Source organism: Propithecus coquereli, unplaced genomic scaffold (assembly GCF_000956105.1).
Source record: "Propithecus coquereli isolate 6110/MARCELLA unplaced genomic scaffold, Pcoq_1.0 Scaffold1, whole genome shotgun sequence".
Lineage (NCBI taxonomy): Eukaryota > Metazoa > Chordata > Mammalia > Primates > Indriidae > Propithecus > Propithecus coquereli.
Genome location: NW_012133857.1, coordinates 2,778,473 through 2,800,740, shown reverse-complemented (window position 1 = coordinate 2,800,740; position 22,268 = coordinate 2,778,473). Strand labels below are relative to the sequence as shown.

The 22,268-nt window shown below is 38.5% G+C and overlaps 1 protein-coding gene across 1 annotated transcript in view; it reads left to right on the top strand.

The window, feature by feature from the left end:
* The window catches only part of SCN11A (sodium channel, voltage gated, type XI alpha subunit), an 88,790-nt gene extending 69,619 nt beyond the window's left edge, over nt 1-19,171 (top strand). The window contains exons 19-25 of the mRNA XM_012651283.1: nt 1,473-1,646; nt 5,841-5,942; nt 6,428-6,715; nt 7,397-7,450; nt 11,062-11,203; nt 14,831-14,931; nt 18,893-19,171. Coding sequence (XP_012506737.1) covers nt 1,473-1,646; nt 5,841-5,942; nt 6,428-6,715; nt 7,397-7,450; nt 11,062-11,203; nt 14,831-14,931; nt 18,893-19,171 — 1,140 coding nt within the window. The remainder of the gene's footprint in view (nt 1-1,472; nt 1,647-5,840; nt 5,943-6,427; nt 6,716-7,396; nt 7,451-11,061; nt 11,204-14,830; nt 14,932-18,892) is intronic.
* The last annotated feature ends 3,097 nt before the right edge of the window (nt 19,172-22,268 follow it).

Genomic DNA, 22,268 nt, shown 5'->3' with positions numbered 1-22,268 from the left:
TCACTTTAGGTAGTATGGACATTTTAACGATATTGATTCTACCAATCCATGAGCAAGGTAGGTTTTTCCATCTGTTTACATCTTCTACAATTTCAGAAATGCAGTCTTACATAGTAACAAGTTCCCTGGGTGATTTGGGTCTCATTAGAGTTTAAGAAGCTCTGGTCTAGGCAACTATGCAATAATGAGAGATTCCTGGATCATAAAATGGCCTGGTTATTATATAATGCAGAATCTTCTGAAACTCAGTTGCTGGTATCAGGCTGGTCATCCATTGAGCCAACGCAGACCTGCTGAGCCAGCTTACTGCTAAGCTTCCAAAATGAGGGAGGAAATTAACTTCTAATACCACTCCAATTTGTCTTTCCTTAAGAGGCAAACAAACTGTCAAGTCCCTGGCCTCCAGGAGCTTGGAGTCCAGTAGGAAAGATAGATGGAGCAATTATAGACCAGCAATTATTGACCAGCAATTATAGACCAAGATAGATGAGGCAATTAAATGATACACTTGGAGAAACAGTGGGTGACATGGGGGCACCTAACCCAGTCTTGGGTTAGGTTTCCTATAGCAAATATCAGTGAAGCTGAGATCTTAAGGCTGAAGAGGAGCCAACAGTGCAGAGAAGGAGATGGAGGGCCTTCTCCAGCCAAAAACCCACTTGGCAGTTGGAAGTGGGATTGTTTTACTTTTTTGCATTCTTTTTTCCCAGGGATGTGGGGCTGTGGGCTTACCTTAGTCCCTGACAGCAGGGCTGAGGCTGATTCTTTTCCTGCCTTCAGTGTTGGCCTAAATGTTATGGGCAGGTTTAATACCAGGCCTTCTCCCTTCCTTTCATCCTCAGAAACCCTGTAAAGGCTAAAAGGACAGATTATGCCCCAGTTATATAGACCCTGCAGAATCACATACACTTTGGGTGATGTCAATGTTTGGATACAGCATGAAAAAGAGTCTCTGAAAGTCAGGATGTCTCTTTTTCATAATCACACTTAATGAATGTTTAATATTCAAAGTAATTTACACTGGGTGCTCTAGCCCAGGGCTTCCCAAATTTTGTGTGTCATTAACAAAATGTTAATATCTGTAGGGAACGGTGGGGTAAAGGGAGGAGGCTGTCTGTAGTGGGGGATGATGGGCCTCAGGGCTGGCAGAATCTGGAGTGTGGACTAAGGCATTTGGGCTCAGTGTTGTGAGCAATGGAGAGGCGCCCAATAGAGCCACTGCGGTAGCTGTGGGGATGAAAGATATTATGGCAACAGAAATATAGAAATAGGATTTTCCTTCTTCCATTTTCACTTATTCAAGAAATTGGTTTCATTGGAAAAGTTCCGTCTTCATACCTTTTGAACAAAACCAGATCACCAAGAGAGATACTAGTTTTTATTCACACAAGGAAGAAAAGTAAAAAATAAAGTGAGCAATGAGTTTTTTGTAAATATTCAACCTGGCCTATGGCTATATTTTACCATTTCAGGTATTTGAAGATGTTCACCTTAATAATCAACCCAAAATCCAAGAACTACTAAATTATACTGACAATATTTTCACATATATTTTTATCCTGGAAATGGGTCTGAAATGGGTGGCCTTTGGATTTACAAAGTATTTCACCAGTGCCTGGTGCTGGCTCGACTTCATCATTGTGATTGTAAGTTTATCATCGCTGTGTCCACACAGACCAGGGTGAGGGATGGGGGAGGGAGGACATACGAAAGCTGCTTTTCCTGTGCGTCTCAGATGAATGCCTCTCCAAAGTATTTTTCTTGTTATCATTGTTCCTTCACAGTACTGGTAAGTAGTTGCCATTTTTCCATCAGCAGTCCACCCTTTCCTGGGTCCTACCTCTCATACACTGCACTTCATATGCTCACCACCCAACTTTTCCCACGATGGCACTCCTCCACTTCTCTCCACAAGCACTTGCGTCTCATGCATACCTAGAAGAACTTTCAGTATCCTCAATAGTTCCTTCTCCTTCTGGCTTTCCACTGCTTTTAAAGACGTCTCAAAGCAGGTCAGCGGCCAACAGACCAGGCTGGTCCCCACCTTGATTGCCAAGCAACATAAGGGGATTGTTCATATACATTCTCTCATTTAATGTGCACGACAATGTTCTGAGCTAAGCAGCATTATACAATACCTACCACATTGCAGAGGAGGAAACCTGAAGCTCAGAGAATTAGCAACTTGTTTCAGGTCATAGAGCAGATAAGTGGTGAAATTGGGATTTATACCCCTGTCTATGTGATGCTAAAGCTAATAACAGTAATAATGGACCACAGTTACTGAGTGCTTTCTCTGTACCAGGTACTCTGCCCTGTGTTCCATGTGCATTCTATCTTTTAGTTATCGCAGTCACTCTTTGTGGTAGGAACTATTATTTTTCCTATATTTAGAGGAGGAAAGTAAGTCATAGAGAAGCTAAGAAACATGTTCAGGGATGCCCAGCTAGAAGTGGTGTAGATGAGATTCAAACCTAGTAAGTCTCACGCCAAAACCTTGATTTTAACACTTACATCCTTTCTATTATGAGATAACTTTAGATTTTGTCCCCACTATTTAAGAATGTCGATAAGACAAATACATGTGTATAATCCATGTGATCAGCAAACCCCATTGGAGAACCATGATGGTGTTGGTGGACAGAAATAGGCCATGTGGTTCAGGCATTTTAGAAAGCCATCAGTGCCATGGGAGCTCCATCAGAACTCAAAATCATTCACATGCTTGTCAGTCCTATCCATTTCCAGAGTGCAAATATAACAACTCTGTGCCCAGTATAAACCCTGTAAACAGATGATTGTTATCTCCATTATGGGGACCTGTGGTTTACTGGATACAAGCCCTACACTTAGGAGACTGGGTCCTAAAGCTAACATGTCTGCTTTCTTTTTGTGTAACCTTAAACAAAGCATTTCCCCTCTTTTGACATCAATTTTCTCATGGATAAAAATGAGGGCATGGCCAAATTGCTGAATGCAAAATAGAAAAAATAAATCTAGCAATAATCATTAAAAATATCAAAATAGTAGCTTAAAACCACACTGTCAATAAAGGGCACCAGGCCCAGATGGTTTTATAGGCAAGTTTTACCAAACTTCCAAGGAGCAGTTAACCCCAACCGTATTCAAATTGTTACAAGGAATGTAAAAAGAGTGAAGGTTTGAAAATTGTATTTAATGAGACAAGTATAATCTTGACAAAAAAGTGAATAGAACAGAAATGAATAGAACAAGAAAATAATCTTATAATTATGTACCTTTATAAATTACAGAGAAAACACTCAGCTGGTGTTGTTCATTATTACCATTATTAGCCTTGGCATCATACAGACTGAGGTGTGAATATCAGATTCACCACTTATCAACACTTTGAGCTGAAACAAGTTACTGATCCTTTGAGCTTTGGGTTTCCTTGTCTGTAATATTATGGATGTTGTATAACACTGCTTAGCTTGCAACGTTGTTGTACAAATTAAATGAGAGAATGTATATGAACAAGTCTAAAATGTTGGTCAATCAAGATTATGTAAAATTATTTATATAATTTTGGATTAGAAAAATGCAAACATAAACCACAAAAAAGATAAATAAATTCAGCTACATCAACATGTAAAACTTTTATTTTTCTATTCAACAATACTCTAATTACAGTTAAAGACATACTAGAGCCTGGGAAAGAGTATGTGCCATGTACACAACAGATCATTATTATCCACAATATAGAGAAATTTCCTACAGATCCACAGACAAAAAAAGACAACCCAAAGTAAGAATGGGAGAAGGATACAAACAGGCAATTCACAAAAGGAATAAGTGTATGAAGAAATACACACTAGCTATATCACCAGTTAGCAGAGGGGTGCATATTAAAATGGGAGACCTCTTTTCACTCATCAGATTGGCAAAAATTTTAAAGTTGGAAGATATCAAATATTAAGAAGTATATAGGAAAATGTAATTTCTAATCACTGCTAACAATTTATTTGGTACAGCCATCAAAAGGAACATTTTGCACTGTTAAGTAAAATTACAAATGAGCCCAACTCACAATCCACAAATACCACTTTTTGTTATATTAGCAGATCCAAGGAATACTCTTGTCTGTGTATTCAGGTAAAATGCACGCGTCTGTCCAGTATACTGTTGTTCATGATAACAAAGACCAAGGGAGAATATTAACCAAGGGGGAATGGATCCATAAAACATGAATGTTTATATGCTGTAATATTCCACAGCAGTTAAAAGGAGCAAACCATAAGAATATATATCAACATGATGGATTTCAAAATTTGACTGGCTAAAAAACAAAAACAAAAAACAGTGCAGAGTGATAAATGCAATTTAGATAGAAAAAAATAAGATAAAGTTGGCAGAAGACTTCCCACTTGAAGAGTGCTGTAGAGTGGGAAAGAATGTCAGTGTTTTATAAGAGTTTCTCATTGATGCCTCCAAATTTGTTGGAACAGAGACTGGAGTGAGGCTCCAGGAGAAAAGGAATATTATGTCCCCGTAGGGAACAACTCTTCACATCACTTATGACAATGATTTGGTAAAACCAGAAGAACTGCTAAACTTCACCATCCTTTTCCATCTGACTAGGGACAAAAGGAGTATTTGTGAGAAAACTGCTTAAATAATTCGCTGCAAAAGTAATGTCATTATAAACAAAAAGCCTGTTTTAAAAAACCGTTATAAATAAAAACATTTTAAATTGATTAAAAATTTTTAAATCTTGTTGACCGAATTGTCATATTAACTTAATTTCTCTTCACTACTACCATGAGGTTGATAGGAATAGTGGTGAATGTTTTTAGATGATAGCGAACAATGACATCAGCTTGGTCAGGAGTATCATGATTCACTTCCTGTCCAGCTGAACCTGATTTCTTTCAAGTTGAGCCTCTGAAGCCTCTCCATGACTAATAAGAATGGCTAAAGATCTGCAAAAAGTGGTCTTCAACTTAAGTGCAGCATATTGTCAGGTTTTGATTTCGTGTATTTAACAGTCCTGTTCCATTGGGAAGAAGTATTTTGGGAGGAAAAAAATTGCATTTAATTCCCCAAAAAAGGAGCTATTTGAATGAGGGGAAACATTAGTAAACAAATAATTAATTTTTCTTTGAAAATTTTTATTTTGATATCATTTCAAGCTTGCAAAAATGTTGCAAGAAATATTATAAAGAAATCCTCATACTCTTTCCCCAGATTCACCAACTATTAACACATCACCTCTCTGCTTTTGTCATTTTTCTCTCTCTCCGTCTCTCTCCATTTTTTAATCTAAACTGCTTCAGATTAAGTTGCAAGTGTTATGCTCATCACCCCTAAACATTTCAGTGTGTATTTCCTAACAAGGACATTGTCTCACATAATCACGATACAGTGATCGGAGTTAGGAAATTTAACATTGATTCAATACTAAAATCCACATCCATTTTCAAATTTTATCAATTGTCACGAGGTACTTTATGGCTAATTCTCTCCCCCCATCCACCCCTTGCCCCCACACCAATCCAGGATCCAATTCAACATCCCATACTGTGTATCATTGTCATGCCTCTTTGATTTCCTTTAATTTACAATAATTTCTCAGGTTTTCTTTGTCTTTCCTGAAACAAATAATGATAATGCATTGCTCCCACCTTAATGGACTGTAGATTTGCTAGACAAGGGGAAAAATAGACCCTCCCTCTACCCTCCCACTTCCTGCAGGATCTGACTTGTTACCATGAGCATGATGCATTCTGCCTCTCAGAAAGAGGGCTCTCAACCCCTCACTGGCTTCCCTGAACACCAAGTCAGGTCCACTACCTGTGGCTTCTGGCTTCTCTTTCCACCAGGTCTCCGTGCCCAGTCTCATTAAGTTAAATGGCTTGAAGTACTTCCGGACTCTACGAGCACTAAGGCCTCTTCGAGCACTGTCCCAGTTTGAAGGAATGAAGGTACATTCTCTACGGCAAAGGGTGGAAGCTCAGCTCACAGGGAAAGGCAGAGAGGCCAGCTGCTCTTCTGGGGCTGGGATTTTCTTAAATTGCCAAGCTTTTTCCGGGCCACTTCTCACCCAGCCCAGTGCTTAGAATTTGAGAGGTGGAAAAAAGTCTAAGATATACTTTCTGTCCTAAAAGAGCTTCTGTGACAGCTGAGAGGGGCTCTGGCTTCCGTTCAGAATCCCAGGACAGGTGCTGCACATGTCTCTAACACCATCATCACAGGGCACTTCTCTAGTTATCCTCAGTGGCAACAGAAAGGACCCATTAGGTATGGAGCTGAGAGCAGGATTGTCATGGGGTGGGGGTAGGGAGTGTGGAGAATGAAGACGGAGCTGCAAGAAATCTAGCACCACACAGCAGGCCCATCCTGTGAAGATGAAGAACATGGTGAGTCCTACCCAACTGTTAACGTTTTTCTTCCACTTTGTTTCCTTAAGGTGGTGGTCAATGCTCTTATAGGTGCCATACCTGCCATTTTGAATGTTTTACTTGTCTGCCTCATTTTCTGGCTCATATTTTGTATTCTGGGAGTAAACTTCTTTTCTGGAAAATTTGGAAGATGTATCAATGGAACAGATATGAACTCACGTATTGTATCTGATTATATTGATTATAACGTCATTGCCAACCGAACTCAATGTATTGAGAACAGGAGTTTCTCCTGGTACAACGTGGAAGTCAACTTTGACAATGTGGGGAACGCTTACCTGGCTCTGTTGCAGGTGGTAAGTGCTGTTGGTATGTTTTTCACTCTGAGGAGAGAAAACTTGAAAGAATCACAAATCATTTCTCAGCCAATAAAAATGCAGTGACTCCATTGAGATAATGGCACCAAATCCTAATCCCTCATGTGGGAGCCAATGCCTTCTAGAATTGTCCCCTCCTGAGCGTCTCTAACTTTGTAGACTACTGAGCTGTACCTCCCAGTGATACTCCTATAAGGACCTGTATATCTCACCTTGTCCTATATGGTGTCTTGTTGGCTCTCCAGAGCCCCAGCCAGAGAGGAGTGGTGCCTTAGATGTCGGTCATGACATTTTGAACAACTGCCTGTTTAAACCACAGTTGTCAGGTTTGGGGCAGGCAGTGCAAACAGATGTGGCGTCAGGAAAGAGACTTAATCAGACTTTTTTCCAGTAGTTGGGCCACAGCTTCTCTAGTAAATTTTAAGGTGGAAATTTCTTTTGTTTTTAAATTCTTTATCTTGTGCAAATAGGGAAGGAAAAAAAATGCAACACACGTGTCCTGGAGTTCCCTTCTACTGTTCATTTATTTGAATATTCTGTCCTTGGGTGGGACATCATCTTATATCCATCAGCCCACTGAGCCTTGCCCGCTTTTGCATGGCATGTGTCTATTTATGGCAAGTCTACTGTTGTGTTCATGTTTCTCTGCATTTTTTGCAGGCAACATTTAAAGGCTGGATGGATATCATGTATGCAGCTGTTGATTCCAGAGGGGTGAGTTTGTGTTCCATCATGTTCTAAAGTGTTGGGGTCAGACTAGGAACATCCTGATGACATGGACCGTCCAGAACTTCCTGCATCATAGTTCTAGGGGCCAGGGTTCTCTGCTTTGTCTTTCTTGGAGCAAAACACTATGAAATACCACCGTCTGATAAAAGGGTTCTTATGTATCCTCTGGTGAGTATCTAACATGCCAGTATTCTCTAAAGTCTAGTCTTCTTTCTCCATGGTAGCCAAGGACAAACCACTCATGTAGGAGATAGAGCCAGAAGCAACAGAAGCACAGGATGCGTTGATTTTCCTCTTACCTCTTCTCCAAATGGGTGGACAGGCAGAAGCCAAATTTCAAAGGGTACTTGTTTTAGACTGTGGGGAAACCTTAAGACTGGACTAAATATGAGCAGGAAAGACATTCCTATGGCTCCAGGCTCCCTGGTAACTAGAGGGATTTCTAGTGATTGCCAACTGTTGAATTCTAGTTAAAGAAAAAAAATAATTATAAATTCCCAAAGTTTGAAGCCTACTCAGGAATCTACTCTAGTTTTTATTTTCCAGCAGGGAAAATTGAGGGATAGAAAAGAAGAGAGTTGCCCAAAGCCATAGAGTCAGCAGATGGTTGAGTCAAGAATGGAATCAATGGAAAAAATTGTTTATTTTTTCCTATCATAGCACATGTGTCTCGTTCTGTTTGGGCATATGCAGAGTTGTTGCCTGACACATGGTGTGTTCAATACATGTGAGCTGGTACAGGTTGAGTATCCCTTTTCCAAAATACTTTGAGCATGACCTGTGAGCATCATATGTGTGCTCAAAAAGTTTTAGATTTTGAGGCCGGGTGCGGTGGGTCACGCCTGTAATCCTAGCACTCTGAGAGGCCAAGGCGGGTGGATTGTTTGAGCTCAGGAGTTCGAGACCAGCCTGAGCAAGAGCGAGACCCCATCTCTACTAAAAAACATAGAAAGAAATTATCTGAACAACTAAAAATATATAGAAAAAATTAGCCAGGCATGGCGGTGCATGCCTGTAGTCCCAGCTACTCGGGAGGCTGAGGCAGGAGGATCGCTTGAGCCCAGGAGTTTGAGGTTGCTGTGAGCTAGGCTGACGCCACGGCACTCACTCTAGCCCGGGCAACAGAGTGAGACTCTGTCTCAAAAAAAAAAAAAAAAGTTTTAGATTTTGGAGCATTTCAGATTTTGAATTTTTGTATTAGGGATGCTCCACCTGTAGTAGCAGTAGAGGTGGTATGGGTAGTGTTGCAGCAGCACTGAAGAATGAGAATTAGTATTTATGGCCATTCTAGTTCTCATTATAAATTCATAGACTGCCATCATGAGTTACTATATAGATGACACATAGCAACAAATCCGAATTTGCTTAATTCTGGATGTGTTAATAAAATCAAGTTTCTGGAAAGGCAAAGCTAATAGTAGATACCTGTTTATAATAATTATAATTTATATTATAATATTTTTATATACAATGTAATTTTTATATACAATGTAAAAAATTACAATGTAATTTTTATATACAATGTAATTGTATATTATAATTTATAACAAAGGAAATATTTTAAAAATATTAATGTACTCATTTCTTTTGTCTTTTTGAGTTCATGACTTTTACTCTAGTTTGCCTTGGGCATCCATCTGCCTTGAGGTAGAGATTGGGGAGGAAAGCTTTTGCAGATGTGGTAGACAAGGTGTGTGGCTTACATATGCTACTGCAGTGAGTGATAGGCAGGTGAAGGTGTGTGGAGGGGTGCCTGTTTGATGCTCATCCTGGTATGTGCTAACTGTTGTATGTTGGCTTCTTACATGATGACCCTTGTCTGTGCGGCCACAGAGCACCCTGATGGCCTCAAATATTGATGCTGTAACTGGTGAAACTGTGGGCCATTCTCCCCTCAATTCCTCCTGCCCTCAAGTACTGACTTATGCCATATCCTCCACTTGGTCCCTGGCCCAGCAGTCCACTCCTATCCCTTGCTACGAGGCCCACCATGGGAGGTCCATGGCTGTCAACTCTATGTCCAAGCCACATGGGGACTGAGAGAGGTTCGAGAGACTTCTCTCTGTCCAGTCATGTTACTCCAGCCTCTTATGTCAGCCTGCCTGCCCAATATATCCCAGGCCTTGCCAGCAGCAGTTTCCTCTCAGAAAAACACAGGCGTGAAACAAGAGCACTCTCTTTGCCAAATGTTCTCCTCAATTTACTGGACCCCAATCCCCCTCTCCAGACCCAAAGAAGGAGAGTCAGACCACACATCTTGTAGCTCTGATTTTCTGTCTCTTTGTTTCTTTTTCCCACAATTCCCTAGGGATGAATGGGGTGAGCTTTTGTTTTCTCCTCTTTGTGGATTAACTTCCCTCCCATAAAACTCTTCCCCTTCAAGCCCTTGATATACCAAAGAGAGACGCTAAAGAATGTAAACATTCTTATATTTCAAGGCAATCACCTAACTTGCAAGACTGTTAGCCCACTGGGTAATCTTATGTTAAATATCTGGTGCTGAATATTAATTCTTTCTTTTCATTACATTGTTTCTGTACTAATACCTACCTTTTGTCTAACTTTTTAATTTTTGAATTAGGGATGTTCAACCTGTAGTAGCAGTAGAGGTGGTACAAGTGGTGTTATAGCAGCACTGAGGAATGAGAATTAGTCGTTATGACCATGATTAGTTCAGAGGACAGGCATTAGTACAGAGTGGATGCCTCAAGACAACTGGGACTAAGGTCAGATACTCTTCATGGCAAAAGGGGAAAATAACATTTTCAGATAATTACCTCCATTACATTAGTCTACGTAGTGGGTGTTAAATAACAAATATCGTAAATACATTCAACATGTGAGAGAGCTATCTGTATCTCTGATATGATCAGGGGGAAAAAGGGGAAATCTTCTCACCACCTGCCCCAAAGTGCACGAAGCCAATGACAATGTGAAGAACTTGGGAAAAAGGGATCTCAGATGTTATTGAACTGGGAGACCTTGGTTGTAGTTAATTTGTGTATATTTTGGAGCTTGATTATCCATTCATTCATTCATGGATTTATTCTGTGTGTATTGAGAATCCACATACTGGAGGAATGCTAGGCATTAGAAATTCAAGAGTGAAAGAACGCAACCACAAAATAAATAGAACAGTGGACTCTGTATGGAAGATGTAGTAATTCAACAACAGTTAGTAGTTTAGTCACCTCTGCCCAAGGGGAATATGCCCCTTCTCTGGTGGCCTCACCTCCAATCTGGCTCCCTCGAGTTACATACCCATGTAGACATCCTATGTGGATGACTTTTTCACAAAACAAATGTGATCATGTCATTCCTCTCTCGTGCAACTCCTCAATGATTCTCCATTGCTTAGAAGATAAAGGCCAATTCTCTACCACCTCAGCTCCCACCACATGGCACCACTCGAGTTGAGTTGGGAAAACTAAAAGAGCCCTCCACACTCCCTGCCCATGAGCCATAGCTATTGGGAGAAGTCTATGTAATCAATGCTGCTGCTGAGAAACATTTTGATCTTCTAGATAAGGCAGTTAGGATGCTTATATTTTTCTCTAGTAATTATTTTTTTTCTCTCATTAAAAAATCCATAACAGAAAGAACAACAGCCAGGGTTTGAGGAGAACTCATACATGTACCTTTACTTTGTGGTTTTTATCATCTTTGGCTCGTTCTTCACTCTGAATCTCTTTATTGGTGTTATTATTGACAACTTCAACCAACAGCAGAAAAAGATAAGTATGCATGCTGTCTTGATTTGGTAATTTCGCCTCTGTTCTCCAAAGGGCTTTAAAGAATCATAATTCTGGTCTAGATTGTTGTGCAAAGTAGCCTTTATTATCTGCATGAGAACAAAGAGGGCACCTACCACTTCTGCCTGGAGAAGATCCTCAAAGATGAGGCTGAAAGGGGATTGAAAACATCTGGGTTTTATTAAGTCATTGTTTTCACTCTCTGTCTTACCCTCTTAATCAATGGATATTGCTATAGCTGAGATTAAGCCTGATAATTAAACCCTAATAGAGCAACCACTACCAGATTAGTATTTATGACATAATATTCATATTTTAATAACCTTTCAAGTGTACTTTGTTATCCACTGTGAAAAGAATGGACTCTCCTTTTTCAACAAACTTGTGTCCTGGCTGCCAGTGCCCAAGCCTCAGCAGATCTACTTGGATAGAAGACGATTGGGGAAGAGGCTGGACTAGGGAGGTTTTAATGCATTGTAATAAACAGGTATTGATTTTGCTGACTCTAAAATCCATAGGAGCTTTGTAGTAAATGTGGAACATTAAGGAAGATAAAAAGAAAATTTAAATCACCCAAAGGCAACCACCAAATGATAACCACTTTAGACAATGCCTCTTATAATTTTGGTACAATCCCTTCCAGGTACTTTCCAACAAGATATGTATTCCTTTTACATGGTTGGTATCACCTTATGTTTTTAATTTTGTAGTCTATGAGCTCAGTAATTATGAGCCTGTGTCATATAATCATCTGTGCTATAAGAATTTTTAGGGCTGAATTATATCCCATGTTATGGATAGACTGCAGTTTATACTGATCATTCTCCTCTCTTTGTATGTTTAAATTATTTCTAAATTTCCTGCTCTTCTCAAATAGTCACGAACATTCTTGAAATTCTGTGTATCTCTGATTATTTCCTCAGAATAAGTTTCCAGAATTAGAATATGTAGGGCATTAAAGACATGTTGTCAAATTACCTTGCAGAAATGCTCTGCCAGGTACCTTCTTTCTGCAGGGCATGAGAATGGTTACTCTATTCTCATCATTTTGTTTGTTTTAATTTTTATTATCTTTCCTAGATTGATGGGGGAAAGTGTTACCTCATTGTTTTATATTTATTTATTTGATCCTTAGTGAGGCTATTCACTTTTTTACAAGTTAATGACCATAAATATTTTTCCCTAAAGAATTATCTATTTATATCCTTTATTTACTTTTAAGACTGAGATTGTCAACTTTTTTTCATGCCTTTTTATATAGTAAGTCCAATTTGTGGCTTGCTACTTACATTTTGACTTATAGACATTAGTATTTTTATGGAGTCAAACTCCCAAGCTAGTTCTTTTTGGCTTCTTTGCAGGCACTTAATGAACTGAGGCATTTTTTAATCCCCAAATCAGATAACTTAATACTCACCATTTGCTTTCCTGCTTATTTTATGGGTTTTTCATTTTTCTTTTGAACTCTTATAATTCATCCAAAATGTACCTTGATACCAATTGGCCTTTTTTGCATCACTGGGAAAGTTATTCACTGTCGTTACACAACTACATGGCTTCTCCTAATCAGGAGTATTCGATGGAGAGTCCCCTTTGTAATATGCATCCTGATTGCAATCAACACTTGCAATTTGGGTGTCAGTCCTTGTGATTTTAGATTTAAGCTTACGTTAGAAATCATTGTTTTGATCAGTCCATGTATCCTTTTGTTTTGTTTTTGTTTTACTCGAGAATTTCAAATGTGCACAAGAGTATGCTAGAACAAAACTAAAATACCTACCATCCAGCACAACATTTATTGACTTAAGAACATCCTTGTTCTAAGCCATCGATGCCCTTACTCAACTCTGCCACTGGATTTTTTAATGGAGCAAATCACAGACATCACATCATTTCATTCATAAATATTTCAGAACATGTCTCTTTTTAAACATAAGCACAATTCCAAGCCTTTAATTTTTAAAAAATGTTTATGAATTCTTTCTTTCTTTCATTTATTAATTTCTGTTAAAGCTTTATTTGTGTTTTTTTGTTTTGTTTTCAAGTCAGATTCAAATAAATAAGTTTTCCCATTTGACACCTTTCTTGTTCTTACAAATGCTCAGATGTTCCAGGCTTAGGTTGTACTCTTCCCACCCTCGATCTGAAATAGCATTTCTCTAAAAAGTGCTGGGTTCTTTGTGGGAAGTGATAATGTTCCAAGACCACAATGTGGAATGCTCATTGTCATTATTTCTAGCCCTTTCCAGTGGACAAAACTACTTTAAATCCAAGAATATAAAAAATATGTGGAAATATGCATACTGATAATTCAAAGTTGGGACTACAAAGTTTTTCATTTAACCTCTTCTGTGATACATTTGTATCTCCTCTTTTCCATACTGAAAAACATGGTTCTTAAGGGAACAGAGATGATAGAATTAAAAATTTCCACAATTACTCATTTTCTTTATTCTACAACACACATATAGACATGACAGTCTCAGAATAATATTATTAATGTTATCATGACAAATATGATTACTAAAAGACTTATTTTTGCTCAGCATCGCAAAACAACCTGATTAACTTCTAGGTTAACTTCTAGGCCTACACATTTTTGGTCTATACTGGTGGAGTAGATCCAAACCATAAACCCTCATCAATGCAGACCTGGTGTCACAAATTATCAGGGAAGATTATATTTTTACTCATAGTCCAAACCGACACAGTTTCTTGGTTGTCTTCCATTGCCAACAAATAGATTCTGGGTTTTTTCTTCGTCCTTTTATTGGCAGCCCTTGCATAGTCCCAGACTCTTGCAGGGACCTCTGTGCTTCCCTCCCTTAAGCCCACTGCCTTTTTTCCCCCATGATTTCCCTACGGTTATTAAAACCCAAGATTCTAGTTTACAGAGATTAGCAAATGATCTTAGGCCAGCCATAGCTTTGGGGCTAATTTACTGAATCTTTCTTATCTCTTCATTTTGAGATTCTGGAAATTTTCCTTACTTTTGTGCAAGTTCAACTACACATTTAAAAAGAATTCTGTTCTATTTCATCTAGCATTTTTTAGATATTTTGCCCCCAAATTTCCAGAAATGAAATCCTACTTCATTTTTCTACCCTTTCTTGCTTAGTAGTGAAAATATGTAAAACTCTATTTTGTTTCCCTGAGACTGGCTCTGGACAGATTTTATGCAATTTCACTAATAATGTTACATGTCTTCATTATTTAGGAGAATTTCAATTGCTACTTTATGAGACTTTGGTCTAAATTTTTGTTACTCATTTCTATTTTTGTCCATTGTGGCTTGATTTATGCAACCTGAAATATATTCAATTTTTGTAAAGATTCTGCCAATGTTTGCAAAGAATTTGTAATCTTTGTTTATGTTCAAAAAAGTAAAAATATAAGTGATAAAAGTAACTTTATTTCTCCATTATTCCTCAACTTAAAACTTGCTTCTTTTCAGCCCTTCCTTAGAGTCCAGCTTCTTTTGCTTCCCATTGCAATTTTAGGAATTTTTAATAGAAATGTAATGTAACTTTAAAATTGTTTCTAAAAATTCAGAACTTGATTACAAAAAAAACTTGTTAAAGGTAATTAGCTCTCATCTTCTCCTTATACTTAGGTGGCCAAGACATTTTTATGACAGAAGAACAGAAGAAATACTATAATGCAATGAAAAAATTAGGATCCAAAAAACCTCAAAAACCCATTCCAAGGCCTCTGGTGAGAGCAATTGAATGATTCTAAATATATAGATCAGTTGAGTGATTGTGAGGAATTCAGATTTCTGCATTGCCATCTTCTTTATTTTTTAAATTTACAGACATTATCTAAGAGCTCAACAAAAACCCAGATACACTCACATCCTTAGGAAAATTAGATATTCAAATTTAACAGTAAGAGCCTGGGCAATAACTTAAATTTATTTTTTAGTGAACATGCAGTAGGTGCTTAGTAAATACTCATTGCAACAACATGAACTTAGCAGTTCGTTTGAACTTAATTTTGATCAGTTTAAAATGTATCGTTGGTATGAAGTTGAGGTCACCCATACTCATTTCCACTTTACAGTATTTATGATAAACTTTGTGTATCAAGAGTTGGCAAACTTTTTCTTAAAGAGCCAGATAGCACATATTTTAGGCTTTGCTGGCCATATGGTCTCTGCTGCTACTACTCCACTCCGCTGTTGTGGCACAAAAGCAGCCAGAGAACAGACGATCAGACGAACATGGCTGTGTTCCAACACAACTTTATTTAGGGACATGGAAATTTGGATTTCATATAATTTTCATGTCACAAATTTTATTCTTCTTTTGATTTTTTCCCCAAACATTTAAAAATGTAAAACGCATTCATGGGCTGTACAAAAACAGGTGGTTGGCTGGTTTGGCCTGCGGGCCATAGTTTGCTGACCCCAGCTCTCTGTGAATCCTGTCATATCAGGTACTACAGGGCGAGACAGAAGCAGTACTCAGTGCTGCTCCGTGCTTGAGTCTCACTGAGGAGCTGAGCTGCTATATACATATTTGAGAACATTAAATTATAAAGTAATACAGCAGGCACAGTTGGTGGCTCTCACCAGTGAGTTTGAAAGCTTTCAAGGCAAGGAGGGTTGGCAGGGGCTGAAAAGTCAGAGAAAGCAGTATGGAAGAAGAGCTTGCAATCTCAAGCATGTAGAGGATTTGGAGATTTTCATTCGAACACAAGACCCCAAATAATCAAAGATATGTCTAATTTACTGCTATTCCCAGCACTCAGAAGACAGACTGGCATAAAGTGTGCTCTCGGTAATTATTTGTCGAATGAAAAAAATATGTTTTAGAGCGCAAACAGATTCCATTCCACTAAGATTAAATATTTGTGTTGCACTAAAAATGTCTGTGAATGTTAGAGCCAAGTATTTAGAATTTATCCTCTACATAGAGACGGATTTTTGACCATAGGGTTAATGACAAAATTGTATTTGGAGAGGTTTAATTTGTCAACGGTATATGAAACTTCAATTTACCTAAGTTGAATCTAGCTTTTAAATACCAACCTCACTTTCTAGCACAAATTTCACTTGGAAGTTCTTATTTGAACTTGAGCCAACACAAAAAGAAAAAGAGAATTTTTGTTTACGTGTACATGCTACACAACCACTGGCTCAGTACCAGTTGGTCTTACGTTTGGAATTAACTAAAAGACACAATATATTCCCACATATTTCCCAGTGTATGTCAAGCGATTCAGCACGCAGCCAAACAGAAGTTGCAACAGCACAGACACAGATTCCTGGCCCCTCTTCTGCACAGGGCTTGCTGGGCTGCAAGAGATGAACTGAAAGTGAGTGTGGACTACTTTACCACAGGAAAGCTGCCACCTGCACTCCTTAACTATCGTTTACAGAATGTTTATCACAAGGCTCATCTGGGCATAGGTGCCAAGTCACAGCCCTCCCTTTGTGGCTACAATTCACCAATGAAACCTTCAATGAATGATTCTGATAACCAAGTACAATCTCACCAGTTGACGCTGCACATTTATCTTAACTTCTGTATTCCAGAGAGCAGTGTTGCATGAGACAAATCCAATATAACTCCAGAAGTCCTTGATTCTGAACTAAGAATTCAAATCAACAGTTGACCCACAACTTTATCTCCCCAGAGATTTTTTTTTTAAATCTCTAAAATCTAAATATTATCTTTTGCCCTTTGGAAAAAATGAATAGCAATTGCATAGAGAGGGAAATTCAGCTGTTTTAGGTTGAGCATTGATGCATTTCGTTTCCAGCAATAGACCAAGGGATTTAGAATCATTTCTGATTTCTCCTGAAGCATCCCCACAGGGTGACTTCATTACTTGGTTAAAAATTCATACTGCAGTGTAGGAGTCTATTCCTTCTAAAGTGACACAGAATGCTTTTTGATCATCTAACACTTCAGGTAATTTATAAACTTAATTTCCTTTATTTGTCTAAATGTTAGAGATGACTATAAAATCAATGCTCACCCTTCCTCACATTTCTTTTTGCCCCTTATTCTACATCCCTGGAGTGTGCCCTTAAGAGTATCTTTTCTCCAGCTCCTTTCTGACTTCCCAGATGCATTCTCATGTAGGAAAAGCACTTGACTTTCAAGTGTCTTCTCCAGGCTCCTCGATACAAGCCTTAGGGCTCCTGGGACATGGTTTGAAAGTGACCAATTAAAATGTGTGTCCCACCAGTGCTGTCTCTACCCTCCTTCTTTTCATTGTTCTTGCTCTCCATGAATGATATGATTCACTCTCATGGGTTTAATAAATGTCAGTATTAATGCCATCAAACTCCATATCTGCATTGCATCTTCTGCCCTGAGCTCCAAACCTGTACTTCTACCTGCTCCTGGCCCCAGGATGCCCCACTGGCACCTCCATCTCAACATGCTCAGGACAGATCTCATCATCTTCCTTCAGTACTCCTCATCTCTTGTTCTCTGGCTGGTTAAATCGTTTCATCAACCAGAAACAGTAACCTTGGCCTTAACTTTTCCAGCCCACTACATTCAAACACTATGACTGTCCTTGCTCCTACCCCCACATCAGCTCTTAAACCCATATGCCTCTGTCTTTATCTACTATCACTACCACAAGCCAACATTATCTTTTGCCTGGATTACCATAACAGATCTCTGAGGGGGTCTAAAGATGTACTTAGGGGTCTATGAGCTCTTTAAATAGAATATTGTGTGCTACTTTGATTAGATGATAAAATATAACATAATCCAGCATATGCACATATAATAAAACAACCAACATATAGTCCAAGAATGCCATACAATTTTACTAAGTTTGTGTTTAGGAACAGTTTTCCATTAAGTAAAGAACAAAGTAGTGCTTCGAAGCACTTAAGTAAGGAAAATCACGGAACAGTTGAGTCATTTCACTGTACATGGTAGCTTAGGTGTACAAACTTGAGTTAGAACCTGTCCCAGAGAGATCAGCATATACTCACTATAGATGGACAGTATGGCCATCTTTATAGAAAAGAAAATGCAAGTTCACCATCAGTAATAATATGAAATTATCAGTTTTTCTGTTTCCATTTTTAGTAATCATTGGATCAGAATCCCATTTGTGTTGCATTATCTAAAAGTAAATGAGAATTTAAAAATTGGCATTCAAGAATTGTTTGAATATAGAGTTTTGGTTAAGTATAAGTTCTGATTATTCTGAACTGGCAAATGGAGCCTTGGAGAAGTTAATTCCATTTTTCCCAACATACTTACATGAGAAAGTATTCTCTGCATTAATATTATTGAAGTAAAATACAGAAACAGATGAAACATAGAGACCAAGGTTCATCTTTTTATTATTAAATCCAACATGCACTGTTTTATTTCAGCAAAGCAACATCATCAATCACATCAAAGTTATGTTGTTACTAAGACTTTTTTATTAATATTTTTTGTTTTAAAATGAAATTAAAGCTGTAAGCCTAAGCATTTAAAACCAGTTATCTAATTAAATTTAAATGAAAATACATAAGGCAACATTAGGAATCTATAAGAATTTCTTCCCTTTTGTAAGGGGTCTGTGCATTTTTCACAGAACTGCTGTAATTGTAAGAAAGAACAAACTCTCTTTTATTAAACTTCCTTTTTAATGTAGATGATTTCATTCTTGCAACTCAAAGTGATCTATGATTTCTATTTTTTTTCCTTAGAACAAATGTCAAGGTCTCGTCTTTGACCTAGTAACAAACCAGGTCTTTGACATCGTCATCATAAGTCTCATTATCCTAAACATGATTAGCATGATGGCTGAATCAGATAACCAACCTGAAAACATGAAATTCATCCTTGAGCGTCTCAACCTGGCCTTTGTGGTCATCTTTACAACAGAGTGTCTCATCAAAATCTTTGCTTTGAGGCAATACTACTTCACCAATGGCTGGAATTTATTTGATTGTGTGGTCGTGGTTCTTTCTATTGTTAGTAAGTAAAATCAGCAGCCAGAGTGGCTTTAAACTGAGAGCCAGAAGTAAACATTGTAAGACTTATCATTTGGAAACATGTCCAAACTACCCACAACACAGCAAATTAGGCTCAATGTGGTTTCTGAAAAAAGAGATGTGCTAATGCCATTCTCTATTGGGAAGATGCTAGGAAATGGGGTGATTTCCATTCCCTTGACTGTCTACACAATCGAAATTTTTTTTTATTATTTTTTTTATTTTTTCACCCAGATACTTGGTCAAATACACAATCGAAATAGAGAGTTAAATAATTATGTGGATAATTTATTTGATGGAGATAAACATAATTACGATGACTTAGACGTTTTTGTGGTGGTACCTGATTTATTCAGGTAATTGAGCCAAAGTTCTAGCTTTCCTGTGCAACTATAAGCCCTAACGAGTCTTTTATAATTTTAAGGATTTTGTATTTAGTGCCCATGTTTTTCCTTTGTTCATTTGTGAACAATTTGCGATGCCAGATCACAATTATTATGCCCCTGTGGCATTGTGCCTTCCCTCACCTCCTGCACAGGGCCCATGGCCCACTCTAGATTGGGCTTCTGGGAGTGTACGGTACAGAGAAGCAGTGCATTTCCTTTATCCCATATCCCATGTTAACTTAAACCACAGTGTGAACTACGCTTGTACCAACTGCTTTGATACATTTTACCAACTGGCCTCATTCTGTAATGACTATATTTTTCTTAACCATAGGCCGGATTAACTATAAGGTTTATAGAAGAATAGGGAAGAAAGAGGGTTATTGCCATATACCTTTTCATAAAACACACACAGGCACTCACCAGCATTGAAATTAAATTCGTCATGGCTGAACCATGGCGTTTACTCTCGGTTTTTGAAGTCTGGTTTGAACTAAACCATTAATTTGGCTTTTTATAATTGTGTAAAACTGTCCAGAAGCCCTTCTCATAGTTCAAAAAGCAATGAAGACAAGGAAAACTGATTTTACAAGTGGAAGCTTTTGTGCAGTCTCAGAAAGCATACATCAAAGAGATATGTTGGATCAAAATATTTTGGTTCCTACTGCTGCCGCTGCACTGCAGATGTTTCGGAGAGCAAAAAAAATGCTACAGTGCGCAGTGTGTTCTGGTTTCTGAGCCATGAAGTTAATGTAGATAAAGTTTGGCACTAGATTCTTTTGTGTGTTTGTGGTTAAATAGACCTTTGATTTTTCTCAGTCAGTTCTAATCACAAGTCCTGGCCAAAACTGACAGAAGTAAAAACAGTTAGAAAAGGGTGGTAGGATGAGTCCGAGGCAGCCCCCTGAGAGCTCAAAGGAAGGAGCAGTTCTCTCCTTCCACAACCCCTTCCAGGCAGTGCCGGGCGTTGTGCAGTTTTTGGGTTTGTGTGAATATCTCTGACTTCTGTCCTTTGAACAGCTGCTAGACAATTGCAGTTACACGTGCTGTATAGCATTTTGTTCCAATGGATGAGAAAATCCACACGTTAAGCCAAATCCTACTCACCAGCATAGGCGGAATTTTATGTGCTTTTGTCAGTATGTCTGCCATCCGATGCCCAGCCTCAATACTTTCCCAAGCTGCTTCTGAAGCTTTTAGAGAAGTACAAAATGAGTGTGACTTGAAGTCCATCTCTGTCTAGGAGTTAACAATTCAGTTGAGGTATTGAAACCTACTCACCTTAAAGTGTCAGAAGAAGATAGAGGAAGTAATCAAACACCAAGTCACCTGGTTCACAGAAGAACTGAGCTCAGAGAAAGGACAGATTACTGTGGGCTTGATTAGCCAAAGAAATATCTGTGTAGACGGTAGGCCTTAAGTCATGGACCTCCTCCAGTTGTTGCTAAACTACCATTTAATAAATTTCATATCTTACCATATTTGACTGCTCAATTACTGTATGAGTTAAAGTGCTTTGGCACAATTGGGCAGTCAGTGAAATATATCATCAACTAGTTCTGTTTAGTCACTAGGTACTGGCAGAAGCATTTTCACTATCTGTGACCCGTAATGACCTTAGAGGACACCCAGAACAAGAAAAAAGCCATATTTACACAAAGCAAGCATGTTCCAGCCATTCTATAATATTTGGGCCAAAATGTGAGTTATTTAAATCCGCATATCACTTGCCTGTAGAGCAGGCAATGAGAGAACAGGGTGACATTTTAGGCCAATATTCAGCTATTTGCACAAACCTCTGCTTGGGATGCTATTTCTGGGGTGTTCACAGCAACAGAGAAAAAGATCTCCCAATTTTTTCCCTTGAGCTTTTTGAGTTTGGACCTCAGGAGTGAGCATAATGGTAAATATGCAAGATCCATGGGCAGCTTCAGCCTAAAGATGAGCGTTCCAGCGCCGCCATCTGCCTCTAGCCCTACGTACATTGTGGCTCTTTCGGCAGATAAGTCTTCACCTGTAGCAGGGCTGTATTCAAATTCCTCCAAACAAATAAGAACCTGCCCTTTGGAGTAGAACTTTGAAGTCAGAGGTTGTATAATTTCTACCAGCACCTCAGGCTCAAGCTAACCTTCAACAGCAGAAATTTCTCCTTACACTCTAATCTAAAAGACTCAAGCTGTAGTTTATGTGTTTTACTTTCTATATATTCAATAAGTACAGAAACCTATTGTAATTTTTACTCTATAAGTGGCTTTAAAAACTCAACGGAGATAATATACTTTAAGTACATGAGATAATCGACAAAACAGCCTCTTGTAAACTGCATTCCTTTCCTTGTCATCAATATTTTAGACATCCTCTCCCATATAAAGTCCCATCTAAAATCGTATGGCCTTTGGAAATTATTTTCCAAGTTAAGGTACAGATAGATATTTTGCTGATATCGGTAAAGAAAATTCTTAGTTGTGTGCATAATTATAAAGTATCGATAAAAAGTTTACCCCAGTAAGATTCTGAAGTGGGAGACAGGCTGAGTCTGAAACAGTGTGTATGCTGGAAATTTACTGACCTTTCTCCTTCTCCTGAGGTACAATGATTTCTGCCTTGGAAAACCAGGAGCACATTCCTTTCCCTCCGACGCTCTTCAGAGTTGTCCGCTTGGCTCGGATTGGCCGAATCCTGAGACTTGTTCGGGCAGCCCG